The sequence below is a fragment of the Ailuropoda melanoleuca genome, chromosome 11, assembly GCF_002007445.2.
Source record: "Ailuropoda melanoleuca isolate Jingjing chromosome 11, ASM200744v2, whole genome shotgun sequence".
Classification (NCBI taxonomy): Eukaryota; Metazoa; Chordata; class Mammalia; order Carnivora; family Ursidae; genus Ailuropoda; species Ailuropoda melanoleuca.
In genome coordinates, this window is record NC_048228.1 from 45273431 (window position 1) to 45288454 (window position 15024).

The 15024-nt window shown below is 37.8% G+C and overlaps 1 protein-coding gene across 6 annotated transcripts in view; it reads left to right on the forward strand.

Annotated features, from left to right (window-relative positions):
- Positions 1 to 256: 256 nt before the first annotated feature.
- Positions 257 to 15024, forward strand: part of HNRNPD (heterogeneous nuclear ribonucleoprotein D) — a 17274-nt gene continuing 2506 nt past the window's right edge. The window contains exons 1-7 of one of the 6 annotated variants that reach the window (XR_004628828.1): positions 258 to 819; positions 2646 to 2702; positions 11940 to 12108; positions 12670 to 12831; positions 13890 to 14021; positions 14465 to 14564; positions 14677 to 14823. Coding sequence is in view for 4 of the 6 variants with exons in the window: in XM_011219128.3 (XP_011217430.2) it covers positions 587 to 819; positions 2646 to 2702; positions 11940 to 12108; positions 12670 to 12831; positions 13890 to 14021; positions 14465 to 14564; positions 14677 to 14823 (1000 nt within the window). In the remaining 2 variants the exon portion in view is untranslated. Of the gene's footprint in view, positions 820 to 2645; positions 2703 to 11939; positions 12109 to 12669; positions 12832 to 13889; positions 14022 to 14464; positions 14565 to 14676; positions 14824 to 15024 lie in introns of all 6 variants that reach the window. The other 5 variants (XM_011219128.3, XM_034671629.1, XR_004628829.1 and 2 more) reach the window with 5 other exon arrangements.

The following is a 15024-nucleotide window of genomic DNA, read 5'->3' on the forward strand; positions in this document are numbered from 1 at the left end:
GGAAGGGCGGGGGCGAAGGAAGGGGCCCCTCTAGCTGCGTCTTCGAAACAGCGTTCCTTGTTCTCGATGGTCCCCGCGCGGCCGTCTTACCGAACGCAATTTCCGGTTCCTTTTAAAGGCCCCACGCTGTGCGCCGCGGCGCGAGAGAGGAAGGTATAAAAGGGAACGAGAGGGCGGGACCGAGGAGGAAGAGGAAAAAAAGCTAGCGGTAGAGGGGGCGGGGAGGCGCAAAGGGCGCGCTCTCGCGTCACGTGACCGGGACGCGCCGTTCTTCCGTCGGCCATTTTAGGTGGTCCGCGGCGGCGCCATTAAAGCGAGGAGGAGGCAAGAGCGGCCGCCGCTGCTGCTTATTCTTTTTTAGTGCAGCTAGAGAGAACGGGAGTGCGCGCTGCGCGAGTGTGGGAGGCGAGGGGGGCAGGCCAGGGAGAGGCACAGGAGCCTTTGCAGCCGCGCGCGCCTTCTCTGTCTTGTTGTGTGCTTCGCGCGGTAGAGTGGGCGCGCAGCAGCGGCGGGGATTACTTTGCTGCTAGTTTCGGTTCGCGGCAGCGGCGGGTGTAGTCTCGGCGGCGGCGGAGGCAGTAGCACTATGTCGGAGGAGCAGTTCGGCGGGGACGGGGCGGCGGCGGCGGCAACGGCGGCGGTAGGCGGCTCGGCGGGCGAGCAAGAGGGAGCCATGGTGGCGGCGGCGCAGGGGGCAGCGGCGGCGGCGGGAAGTGGAGCCGGGACCGGGGGCGGAACCGCGGCTGGAGGCACCGAAGGGGGCACCGCCGAGTCGGAAGGGGCGAAGATCGATGCCAGTAAGAACGAGGAGGATGAAGGGTGAGTAAGAGGCGACCCGGGATAGTCAGGCCCAACTAGTTCCCCCTCCCCCTCCCTATCCCCCGCCATTAGGCCTCGTTCCCGCTCTCTGCCCGCCCTCCAGGCCCCCATGCAGTCTCCTTGCACAGTCTCCCCTTCTCTACGCTGGGTTCCCCAGGGCTTTCATTTCCTTCTCCCCCTGACTGCTTATCGCCCCCTCCCCCATCACACACGTTTCCACCTTTAGCCGTCACCATGCTGCTCCCTGGCCCGCCCTCCTTCCCTCCCTCGCCTTGGGTCTCCTCCCACCGACTTAGCCGCCAGGATTTTTTCCCGCCTGTCTAGGGGTACCTTTTTTCTTGCTCTGCTGTCCCCTTCCTTCCTTGTTTATTAAAGTCCCAGGCATAAAGATAGACACAGAAGGTTTTATGTCGGGACAGCTAAGGTTTAAATGGGTCGTCCACTTTAGCATCCCGAGGTGATGCGATTCTTTATAAGCACATGCTTTGGGGAACCTGTAAGCTGCCCACTCTGCTCCTCCCCCCTCGGCTTCAGGCCGAATGTATTTTGTATTTCGGATAAGTTTGGTCTCAATTTCTTTTTCCACAATACATTGTCGAACAACGGCTTGCGTATTTAGGCCCTACTTTTCAGCATACGGAACATACTGGGCCTGGTGATAGTCCCTGAATCTCTTGTTGGTACGTTCGTTTTGCTCCATGAGCTTTCGTTAAGTTGCTTGTCGGCGGGGCCTGCACTTGACTGTGGAGCTGTTTCTGCCTCCAGCTTGCTGGCTGCCCTTCCCCCACCCCGCGGAGTTATTCTAACCGCGTACCCTTTTCGCGCCCTCAGCTATTGGGTTCTTCAACTGTTCCTACAGATTGTAACCTTACTTTTTATGTGCAGTTTCCATTTTTTTATACCCCACGCCCGTGCCCAGGATCCTTTTTTGGTCTCTCTTGATTTCTCCTTCCCGCTCTCTTACCCACTGTTGAAGGAGGCCTACTAGCCGCCTTTCGTAAAATGAACAAATCGTTTATTGTGCTATGGCATGATTTTTTTTTTTTTTTTGCAGGTCTTAAAGTACTGACTTGTTCCCTCCAATTGGAATAAGTTGTATATATTACTTAAGCTGCACCTGATATGTTAGAATGCAGCATTTGGGAGCGGGAGCATAATACAGGAGTTACCAGGAGGGACTAAATCGAGGCTCTTGGTTAGGTTTTCTTACTCCCGTTACTGACCGCTGATCTTGGGTTAACGCATCTATTCCCTTTTGTTATGGGGGGATGTGTCTGTGATTTTTATTTCAGTATAACAAGGAGAAAGGTGTGGGGGAAAAATAAGCAATAAAATGTCACTTTAATCCATCCAGTATTAGAAAACATGATTTCCTTTATTGGGAAAAAGCACAAGAGTTGGAGGGTGGGAAAGAGAAGCAGCACTTCAGAATGTCGAGTTTAATCTCAGCCCAGGCAGACGTGTCAGGCTGATTGTGCTGGTTTTGGGAGAATGGAGGTGGGATGGGAAACTGAATTTACTTAATTTTGAATTACATATAGTTTAAGAAAGGAATAAGTTAAATATTTGGAAACTTAAGCCTTTAACATTTTGGTTTTTATTTTCTGAATTCTGTTCTTTGGACAGAGGCACCAAAATGATTAATTGTATAACTTGCTGTTTGGGGCAGGCTTTAGCCCTGATTTTTCAAATCACAAAGCTGCTACCCTTATAGTTACCTACTGTTGAACTGAAGTGTAAATGAATTAAAAGTTTTTAGCCCTAACAATGTCAAAAACTAAAACTAGAATTTTGATTGGTTGCTGTACCGGTTGTTAATTCCCTAGCCATTCAAACTCCTCCCCACGACACTCTGAAGCTGCGACGGCACAGCGGGAAGAATGGTAAAACTTTTAAATTTTATTTCTGTATTATAAAGGTTTCAGTAGTCATAACATGCAGAGGCTGTGTATTGATTAGTTGCCCATTGATCCCCCAGGAAATTCTAGACATAGTACAGTAGGATATCTTGTGCCTGGGATATAAAATCTTTATAGGCATTGTGTGTGATCTTTGGGCAAAATTAATGCCATTGTATGGTCTTTGGTCTGTGGTAATGCATGTAATTGTGGTTCGGTTAATTAAAACAGTATAATTAGTAATACTGATATTTTTGAACAGGAAAAAATACTATAATTTCAAATTTGATTTTTTTGTTAAGACAGATATTTTTGTTGGAATTCTAAGTTTAATGTTAAATATGAAGGTTACTTGATATAAAATCTTGTGTGTTTAAAATGTCTTGCATGCTCTACCGAAATATTCTGGATATGTGAAAAGTAAAACAATTTTTAAAGTAGTGTTGTGTGTGTGTATTACGGAAAGATGTATTTTATCTCCAACCATGTTTGTAAGTAGAACTTTAATAACAATTGGATATGTACTATTCAGAGGCGGGCTGATATGGTTTTTCGCTACAGCTCTTATCAGATTTTTTATTTTAAGTGTGATTTGTTTGGAATGTTAATTACAGTTGGTTCACATGTCTCTGAAATTGCATGACTTCTCCGTGGAAGGATGGTAGATTATTGTTCTTTTTATCCTTCCCCTTCCCCTAAATGTCAGTCTTTCTGCTTTTAGGATTGATTTTGAGTTTTACAGGAGTTTGTCCACCACCACTGGAGTTCAGAGGGCCAGTAATTTGTAGAAAGTTGACTTAGCTATACAAACTACATTCTATTTTAAGGGCCCAATTGGGATAATATTTAAATTTTACACGAGCTTTACTTAATACTGTATTCTCATCCATTGAAATCTGTCTGGTTTTATATTGCAGATAAAGCAGACTGGAAATAGGCAAAAGGGAAAAGTAAAAAGACTGGGGTCAGAGATTGACATAGAGAATAAAATGTTTTTGATGAAAATTAATCCATTTGGCACTGTGATAGTTCATTTTCACTGCCAGCTAATCGTGGCAAACTAAAGAAGATTAAACTGTCACTATACCTGACTTTTACTATATTACATGTTTCAAATCTTATGTAAGCAATTATTTTCAGTGATTAAAAAGGACCATAAACTTAGGTTTGAGATCACTGCTATGATTCTTGTAAGAATTATTCTTGCCCTGCTACCCAATAATGTAAGCTTACAAGTTTTTTGAATGACCTTTTAGGAAAAGTGGACAATTATTTATAGTTAGTGAACATTTTAGAATATGACTTATTTTCATTTTTCTGAAAACAGGATTTAACTGAGGTTCATTTTAAGTTAAGTTTACATTTAACAAATAATGTTTTTGTTTTTACGGTGTAATATTTGACTTTATAAAATTACTGCTTAATCACCTAGCCTCGTCCTGTTACAGATACTCTTGTTTTTCTTTTTGGTGTGTGCACTTGTCACTCTATCTGTTCCTTTCTCTGACTCCCAGTTTGAGAGATACTGTGCAGCAGTTTCATAATAGTCTCAGGAATGAGGATAAGACTGGCTTTACTAGATATAAAATCATCCAAATTGAGTTTCTTAAACACATTTCTGTTTGCATTCCTTTTTACAATTTTAATTTGAGAATAAAGTTACTACAATATGATCCTTAAAGTTTTAAAAATGAGTTTGTTGTGCACTCAAGGTTTTTTTTATGGTGAATATAAGAATAAACAGCTGTTCTTAGGAGGGCATGCCTGTTATATCTGTTTGTGGATGTTTCCACATTTCAGACCTTTGGAATAATTTGTTCATTTCCATAATAAAATACTTTTCTGAGATCATCTCATTTTAATCTTTCCAACTTTAACATCCCTGGTTTTTACTTGTAAGCAGTTGCACTGGAATTTCCTATTTTTGTGTGGGCTCATGTTCTTCACAGGGCTGCAGTTCTTTTAGGAAAGGTAACTTAAAGTTACTGTGTGGGGCAAAATACACATGCCATGTAGCAGAGCTACCTGGAGGAGAGTTAAGTATCAAGATAAGTGGAAAACTATAATACTGTGTTAGCTTTCAGACAGTTTTATAAGGTAGGTATATTGACTTGCCTGCATTGGATTTGGCAGGAAGCCAGATAATTCCGTTCAGTTATCAGCCAAAGTACAGGAGTACTACTTGTCTAATAACAGGGCAGTAGATCTGGACCTATGACCATTAGTGTCTAAGCTCATGGATTTCTTCCTGTTTGGGGATTTTGTAAATTAATTTTGCTGTCTGTTGACTGCTTTCTAATTTTTAAGAAATGGGCGTACACGTTTTTGTTTTAAATATTTGAGATTATAATGTACACCCTAGTGCTTTTGGGGCATTCTGAAAGTTGCTTTATAAAACAGTTAACTTTTAAAGCAGTCTCATACCTAGTTTACTGGTCTTCAATTCAGTAAAGTTGGGTTTACTGTAAGTTGAGACCCTGAGTGGATGGTCTGAATTTTTGTGTTCTTTGGAACCTTTAACAAGTTTCTAGTGTTAAAATTGCTGAAATTGATGCTCCCAAGTCTCAAGATGATGAACTTACAAGGGTAGAGGAGTATTCTTTTCATTTCAAATTATGGAAGGTACAAAATCACCTGACCTTAAGGGTTTGGGATTGGAGAAAATCATTGTGGTTTTTTTCAGTGCTGCCTTTTGAGATAAATCTACTTGGCCTGAAGCCTGGGTTTTTTTCCTCCAAGTCATGTGACTTCTGTAAACTAAGTATGTTTAATATGTATTTTTAATATTGCCTGGGTATTCTGTCCTCTGTAAGGCTGCTCTAATTTAAGAAAGCTTTGAACCTACTATTGGGGTGTGTGATTTGTGGCCAATATGGAGGATGATTAGTTTGAGTCTTCAATATGTGCTATGCTTGAAAGCATTTAAAAAGGAATAGAATAATAACCTTTTTCCTATTCCACTTAAAGCTGTGCACCTCAAGTGTGTGTGCAGATTGACAAATGGAGTCAAACAACTTCTGTTAGTCCAAGATTTGACTTTAGTTTTGCTTCAACGTTTTAGTAGATAGGGCACTGAACTGGATGCTGGAAGCGTGGGATCTGTTTCTGTTACTTCACTTCCAACAGTGTGGTCTCAGGTAATATAACATGTTTGTTACTTGGTTTGCTGATCTATGTGTTGGAAACAATGCTCACCACAGGAAGATTGACTACATAGCCTGCTTTCATAGCTTGTGTGTGTTTATCCGGTGCCTTAATAGTTGATACTGCCAGTGATTTACTCCTGTGGAGTAAAGGTAAGCATGTTTTAGTTTCTGGAGTATTAAATTGTATATTGGAGCTAGACATTTAAGATTATTTGGGGGTGGGGAAACTTGTAATGCTGGTGTGTTTGGCCAGTAATCAGGGTGGTGGTTGTAAGTTATTGGGTCATGTCCTGTAAACTCCTTCTCATCTAGACTTGAAACTACCGCACGGTTCAAACAGCTAGGAAATTTTCCCTCTCTCCCTTTAGTCTTGTAAGAAAGATAGAGGAAAAACTATCAGCAAATACACTCAAAGCAACCAATAGGCAATGTTATGGAATCAATCTTCCATAATTTTTCCTTTTTACTGTTAAAAGTAATGTGATTTTAAAGCATTGGAAGAGTCTAAAATCATATCAAGGAAGGTGAAAATTATTTTCTGAGTTTAGTGTTCGTATCTAAATTGATTTCCAATAGAAAACTACAGAATTGTTAGTGTGTAGTAATCTCAGTTAACCAGAACCTTAACCTCTGGGTTAAGGAAACCCCATTCCTTAACCTTCAGGTAGATGGGAGTTTACCTTCTAAAGCTGATTGAGAGTTTATTTTAAAAGTGAAAATACAGGAAGTCATTCCTTCCATGGAATGAAAGGAAAAGGGGGAGATTTTTGGGTTAAACATTTAAAGTTTACTTAAAACCTGTCATCTTATTAGCTATTATGTTTTCAACCTAATTATCATTTTTAGTCATTTAGGTTCATTCTAAAGTATGAGGTAGTAATGAGATTTAATATGCTAGGTTAGAGGAGTTAATCTTTATTGACTTGTTAAAAGTTTGTTAGTTTGTTTTGGGAAGGTATTTTTTGTACAGATTCTGAAATGATTACCGTACCATGTGGTACTATCTAGTTGTAAAAAAGTAACCCCTGCCTCCCGTTATAGGTAGTTACTTAACTTTAAAGTAAATCTATACTTTCTGGTAGCTCTTTCTGCCCACAGGTCCTGTCCTGTGCTTTAACAAAACCACGTTTCTGCACCAAAAAAAAATCCCAATAAATAAATCTGTACTTTTTAAGGAAAAATAATGATTTTATATGTGTTGGTGGGATTTCCCTTATATTTTGTCATTTCAGGATTTTAAAGGAACAGTTTTAACAATAAAATACCGAAAATTTAAAATGAGTTAGTGATATGCTTGAAAGTTACTCTGAAAGCAGTGACAGTGATTGGCCAGTCATATTATGTACTTGAAATATATATCAGATTGACATTTTGTTTTGTTTTTTTTTTAAACTGTCAGAACTTGTTATGAAACCACATATGGAAAATCATGAGTTGTCAGGAAGTGTTTGAAAGTTACAGAATATTATTTTGGCCCTATTTCAAAATAGGGAGGGAGTGTAAATGGTGTTTATCATTTTACCTTGAATAAGGTGTTTCACAGTAGAGCCTTCTTAGAACTATCTTTAAATAAAAAACTTGACTTTTGGAGTGTTAAATCTAGTGATCTCAGTAATACAGAGAATAAGTTTTTTGGGGTGTGAAAAAAACTGTATTACATCAACATTTTCATCAGCCAGCACTGCTCCATGTGTATTACCTTTTATATTTTGAAATTCCTTACTAAATACTGGCATTTACGTGGAGTACAGACAAGTCACTGAGATGGTTTTTTAACTACATTTAAGATTTTTTTAGGCAACTAATTTCTAGTCTGTATTTTTTACATAGGATATTTAAGCGTTTTGGGTTAAGTCTATATCTACAATCTTCGTATCCATTTACATAAGACCTCATTCTGGCTTTTTCCTCTTAATGTTGATGACTTTGTAGAGCCCATGCAGATTTTTAAAAAATTAAGGTAATGAGTAAATGAAAACGTTGCTCTGTTAAATTATATTTAAATTGTGCTCTACTCCTTCTAAATAATTTTTTATTGAGCACTTGGGAAATTACAGACTATGTTCTGTGCCTTTTAAGTGTATTTGCTCCTTTATTTTTTTATTGTTATTTTTTTTAAGTAAGGTCCATGCCCAATGTGGGGCTTGAACTCAGCCCTGATTTCAGGAGTCTCATGCTCCGTGGACTGAGCCCCTCAGCACCCCTGTGTTTGCTCATTTAAATCTTACTGAAGATTCATGAAATAGGCTCTTCGTCCTCTCATTTATAGATGAAGAAACAGTCTTGGGCTTTTGTTTTCCCGAGGGTCATACAGTTAATACATGATGGAGGTAGGATTTACACTCAGGTGGTTTGGCTTACTTCCTCTAAATTTACTTGAGAGTATTCCACTAAACAGTCTAAATTCCTAAATGACATTGTATAGCATTTGGAAAGTCATCCGCACCAAGTTATATAATTTTATGTGTATTGTTTAATATTATAATGTGTAATATCAGTACCTTTAAAAGCAAGGAGATTTCAGTTGTTGAGTAGGTGTTTTAAATTGAATACTGTATTGCCTCTGGGGTGCTAAATAGCGTAGTGGGATTAAGAAGTTAAACTATCAGTAAAATGCTGTAGATGAAGTCCTGTGTTTCTATTAGGATTGTTGATTTCACTTACAACTAAGGATGAAATTTTAAACTTGTATTGGAGGATTAGGGGCCCATTTTTGTTGCTACTTAAACAAGTCTTGTGACTTAGTTTTAACTTGGCTGCTTAGGATTTTCTGAAGTTCTGTCTCCCTTATTGTAAGTGTTAGCACAACTCTGCAGGAGTGACAGCCACTTGAAATTCACTTTTGGTATTCAAGGCAGAAGAAGTAATCTGGATGGACAATAGGTTCTGTGCTTTAAGCAAAATAAGTATATCTTACGCCATCTCATAATTTGAGAGAGCGTGTCAGAATGCTACTTCTGAGAGGCTAAAATAAAATAAAAATAACAGGCCTTTTCTTGCTTTATTCTACCATTATATCCTTGTGTATCTACTGAATAAAGATTTGATGGATTTAACATGTTCCATTCAGTAAGGATGGAATGATTTGGAACAGTGTGTGTTCATCGTAGGATTTACCTGTCTGGCTATTAGTTGTGCGGCAGCCTTCCTTGTTAGAGCAGCTAAAGCTATAGTACTTTTGGGCTGCCAAAATGGCAATGCATTGGTCTCAAAGAGCCACTTAGGCTCTTGCTCTGAGGCTGTTTTACTCTTCTTTCTTTATGCAAAATTTGCCCATGTTCAGGTGCTGGCTACCCCCCCCCCACAGAATGGAAGGGGTGGGGTGGATTTAACAGCAACTGGTGATTAACCTGGCAAAAATGAAAAATAAAACTTGTTAAAAGTACTAAGAAATGAGACGGACTTAGTGTATTAATAGTTGTCTCATTTCAGAAGAGCCTTTGGGCATGCTACAGTAGCTAATATAAATTAGTGGTGACTGACCCATACAGTGTTTAAATCATGATTACTGTATTTAAGAAGGCAGACGTGTGTGGTGTGTTGTAGAAAAAAAAAATTCATCCCAAATAATTGAAGGTTAAAAAACAACTGGGGAGATATTGGAAGGCAGCAGTTTTTTTAAAAAAGGTGGACTATTTGGCTCATTCTTTAAAGGTGCTGGATAGCTGAAGTTTTACTATGTATTTTGCTCTAGTTTTTTGAGAAACAGTTATCATTCTGTGTAATATGTATAAATTATAGTTGACCAGACTTTTAATATTCTGTCCAAAGGGGATTTGATTGTTAAGAAAAGCAGCATCTTCAGTGACCTTTTAGCTTTAAGGTAGTAGGCAAATTTAACAACTTCTGTACTAACGACTATTAAAGGTGGGAAGTTTTTTATAGAGAGTTCTTTATTGGGCCAGTTGATGAGTTAGTATGCTTATCCAGTATTTAAGAAAACTGACTTTCTATGCTGTGAAAACATTTGGGGCTTGTGAATAATAATAGGACATGCCTCATTCATGGGGTTATAATTTATTTCTTTGTAATTATTTTGTTTTTTAAATAATTTCAAATCAAGGACACTAACCCAGTATAAACTTTGCCTTGGTTAAATAAAATCAAAACTAATTCTGTCTTGATATCTGAGGAACTGGTCAGGCAAAATATTCTTGCCTTTCGCCTTTAGCTTTTTAAAACAAGGCTTTTGTTATTGTATTCTCTTCAGGCTGAAATAATTTCAAACTGTTAAATTATTGATGGAAAATTTTTGTAATAACAGAAGGTGGTAATTCAGTAGTTAAATTTCAACTTACTTGAAATTGTTTCTGTTCTAGAATTGCCATAGATACCTGAGCAAGAGGTCATTCTTTATAGTTTGTTCTTTCTCATCTTTAAAAATGCAGCAGTGTCCTTACCTTAAAAGGGTAAATGTTGCTAATGAACTTTCATCTATGAAGGAAGTGCTCTGGATCTTTAGGTTATAAAAGTAAAGTGTTTTTAAGGCATATGTTTAAGTGACAAGGATTGGATTTCAGAAAGTGCATTATTTGAATGAAAGAGAATGTAATTGAGAATAACTTTTTTCCGTGAAATTGGCAATAAACATTAAAAACTACCTATACAGTATTATGGGTGTTTTTGTTATGTTCATTTGAATATAAAATACAGAAAGGGGTTAATTAGGGGTACTTCAAGAATGGAGATTTTATTAGAGGAAGTCCTGAAAGTTGAGCATATAAATGACCCAGCTTTACGTTATAATACGTGTACTAATCGAAAACTTAACCTGAAATGGGAAGCACAGTATATACTGAAAGTAAGACTTCTTTTGCCTTATAAGTTCATTTTGTCATCAGAACCAAAAACAAGTCTATGGTAAAATAGTAAGATCAGTAACACCTCAGTTAATCCGGCATCTTTAGGGGAGAAGCAGAACAAGATCTCATTCTAGGGACACGATTGGCCTCTTGTTGCAAGATTGGATTTAGTGGCAATATCCTAAAAGCCCACAAGATGGAGATGTTACCTGCTTTAATTTCTATCTGGAGCTGAAAGTTAGTACCACATCCCCATCCTTACCACAGTTACAAAGATAAGAAATCATTGAGCAAGTGTGAATTTATTCCCGTAAAATTCTTAGCCTTCACATAACAAATTCTGACAGTTTACCCTTAAAATAAAAATCTCCAGTCCTGTCTCTTTAAAGGGTAGGAGTTTGTGTGAAGCTCTTTGGGGTGGGCTAAGGGATGGCAGAGGGGGCAGATGTAAAAGCAATTCAGAGCTGCCAAGTCTGAGCTTTGTAGCATTTTGCTGCAATAAAAATAATACTTGACCTGAAGGTTTTTGTTTTTGTTTTTTGAGTATTTATATTTGGTCTTAAAGTGTTCTGGTGGTTTCCACTTACCACCGGTCATTTTTTAGCATCTTCAAGGTTTAAATATTTTATTGCTGGTTAACTGAGGTTCTACTGTAAATAAATCATATAAGTTAATCAGTGGATTGTGCTTCAGTGGGTAATTTTTGTTCACTAAATTTATATTATTTTCGTTTTTATCGAGGACTCTTAGCACATCAAAAAACTTAGCTTACAACTTAATTGTGAGACTTAGAATTTTCCATTTTATGTGCTAAGAGTTTCGTTAACGGGAGAATGGTTAAATACAAAGTTTCAGCATAGACATGCTGGTTGCTGTGATCAGTGGGGATTGCATAGCCCTTTTACAAGTTTAATGAAGATCTGGAAGAGAAATTTGAAGCTAAAATTCTGTGTTTTGTTGTTAACCAATATTTAACTTGTAATTTAAGACTTAAATGTGTAGTATTTTTACGTTAGGGTTACGTTTATCTTTCTGACAAGTAAAAAAGAATTTGCTGCTTCCTCACTATTTTATAGTTATGCAGATGCAGCAGTAATAAGCAAAACTTGACAAAACTGGAATGGGGCGTTCTTGATACATGGTAATATAGGAAGAGTGACATTATTAAGCTGCCCAGTAAATTGGTGCAGTTTGGGAAAGGTATTGTTATGATACTTAAGGCAAAGTTTATTTATTTGTTTTTAGCATTTTAATATTACTTTTTGTCTTTACAGGAAAATGTTTATAGGAGGCCTTAGCTGGGACACTACAAAGAAAGATCTGAAGGACTACTTCTCCAAATTTGGTGAAGTTGTAGACTGCACTCTGAAGTTAGATCCTATCACAGGGCGATCAAGGGGTTTTGGCTTTGTGCTATTTAAAGAGTCGGAGAGTGTAGATAAGGTAGTGTGTTATGTGTTCTGATCGGTTAATAATGTAAGATGTGGATAGTTTGATACACTAATTTCCCCGTTTGTGATTTCCCCTTTTGCAGTATATGAGGGAAGAGCTGTAGTTCTTAACCTGTACATTTTATGAAGAGTCCTCTTTAATTGTTTACTAAACACCTTCTATATGCTAGGCTGTACATGAAAAAAATAACTTTAAAAATGCTGAGACTTAAAGACATCTGATTAAAAGGATGATTTGTGACAAGTTAACAGAAGTATAGATTTTGAAATTTCTTGGGCTAAGGGAAAGTAGCAGTCATGTTTATGTTGTTGACAGTTAAAGGCGAGATGGTTTTCTAGTAATTAATTAGATTTGTGTCTCCCCTCCCCATTCTTACTGACACTTAGGTTTGAACACTGTTCTATGTTAGCTGATATCATATCACCATAATTTGACGGTTTAGTTATGAGCAAGTCAGCATATACCTGGCATTATCTATATTTATAATTATTAAGTAAGTTAATAATCTGAACTTCAATTAAGGTACATACTTAAAACCTTCAATTTCCTTAGGTCATGGATCAGAAAGAACATAAATTGAATGGGAAGGTGATTGATCCTAAAAGGGCCAAAGCCATGAAAACAAAAGAACCTGTTAAAAAAATTTTTGTTGGTGGCCTTTCTCCAGATACACCTGAAGAGAAAATAAGGGAGTACTTTGGTGGTTTTGGTGAGGTATGTGATAATGTTTTGACCCATTTTTGTCAAAATCAGTGTGAATATAATTGTCACATTATATTTTCAAAGTTGGTAAGAAGTTTGGACTAATTATGTGATTGTTTTGAAAGAAGGATATTGTAAATCGTTGCCAGATCTTTGAAGGTTTGATGATTAGATTTTTCTCAATTATTGAATGTACAGGGTACACAAAGATGAGATAGACATTCTTACCTTAAGGAATTTACCAGATGAGAAGAAGAAATGAAAACAGAAACATGAGGAAGAAACCCAGATTGGATTACCTGAGATATTAGCAGGGAATGATTCAGTTGAGAATAGGAAAGGAATGCTTTAAGAATAGGATATAGTGCCTTCTCAATTTAAAAAAAAAATGTATATGTGCAAATTTTATGAGTCTAATTATAGACTTAGTGAAACCAAAGTTCCTTTTGTGAGTTAATGATTTAAAGCTAAGATGAGAAATTTGTGGCTTTGCATGCCAGATACATCCTGTAGACATCTTTTGCTCGATTTAAACAGCATGTTTCGTTGTTTGTATTTAGGTTGAGATATTTCCCATACATAATTTGGATATCTAGCTTTTCCTTAAATATTTGCAAGAGCAAGCGACATTGGAACTGCCTTCTTGCATGGCAGTAGCCCTCTAAGATGTGAATAGCAGCCTCCACCTTTGGTTAGTTATATGTTCTCCAGTTTTCGGTGGTCCTCACCACCCCCAGTTTTTTCCCCAAATGCAGTCATCTTTCTCCTGTTTTTCTTAAAATTGTTGCCTTCTGTCCTTGGTAGGCATTTGAGTTTGTGACCCTTGAATGGAGTAGCAAATGTCAGTACCCTGTAAAAAGCTTGTTTTTATAAATAGGTTTGAGACTTTTTAGGCGGAATGAATATTCTAATTTGAAGAATTCCTTTAAAAGATTAAAATAAAAGGAGAGAGACAGAATAGAATTTGGGGGCCAAATGTGTTTCCTTTGTGTGTTTTTCCCACTAAATTTGTGCTTTTATTGTCAATCACATGGAAACTAAGGTATTAAAACTTATTTTTTTGATATCAGGTGGAATCCATAGAGCTCCCTATGGACAACAAGACCAATAAGAGGCGTGGATTCTGCTTTATTACTTTTAAGGAAGAGGAACCAGTGAAGAAGATAATGGAAAAGAAATACCACAATGTTGGTCTTAGTAAAGTAAGTTAAGCATCCATTTACTTACAGAGAAAGCTAGCTTTTGTAGAGGTTTATCATCTGCTTTCTGTAAAGGCTTCAGTTTGCATGCTTGTGTTATAAGACATCTCATTGGCTTATTTATCAAAGTCGCTGATTACCATTTTTTTGCTTTTACTAGGGAGCAGGAGGAAAAACATTGTATTTAAGTGAATTTTTGTCTAGGCTCTACCGAAAGGTAGTGTTTGAGGGCCTGATGAGTAGAATGTAGCAACCTATCTTAAGCAAGTAACTTTTGGATATCATTAGAGGAGACTATTTTTTTAAGTACCGGTAATTGGTTTAATTGGTAAACTGACATTGAGGAAAGTATCCATGAGCTCTATTTTAGTATAGGCTGTTGTGGTTATTACCAATTTTGATGTATTTTCTTGAGTCCATATAATAACATAATTTTTCTCTTTTAGTGTGAAATAAAAGTAGCCATGTCGAAGGAACAGTATCAGCAACAGCAACAGTGGGGATCTAGAGGAGGATTTGCAGGAAGAGCTCGTGGAAGAGGTGGTGGTAAGCTAGAGCCTAAGTTTACTCTATCTTAAGCTTTTCTGCTTTTTAATTATCCTGAAGTAAAGATCTTTGCTGATCTTCTGACTTTAGTGAACCTATTAATGTGCTGCAGGCCCCAGTCAAAACTGGAACCAGGGATATAGTAACTATTGGAATCAAGGCTATGGCAACTATGGATATAACAGCCAAGGTTACGGTGGTTATGGAGGATATGACTACACTGGTTACAACAACTACTATGGATATGGTGATTATAGCAGTAAGTACTATACTTTTTATATTAACTGCTATTTGACATTTATTTTGTACAAATTTGGATAGGTAGAAAGGTTAGTGTAGCTTTGCCAAGTGCAAACTGCCTCAGGTTTCAAATTTCTGGAAACTTGAAACTGCGGCCATTTTATTGCTAGGTTCCTCCCAGCCTGTATACCACATGCACACTATAAGGATAGGGTGTATG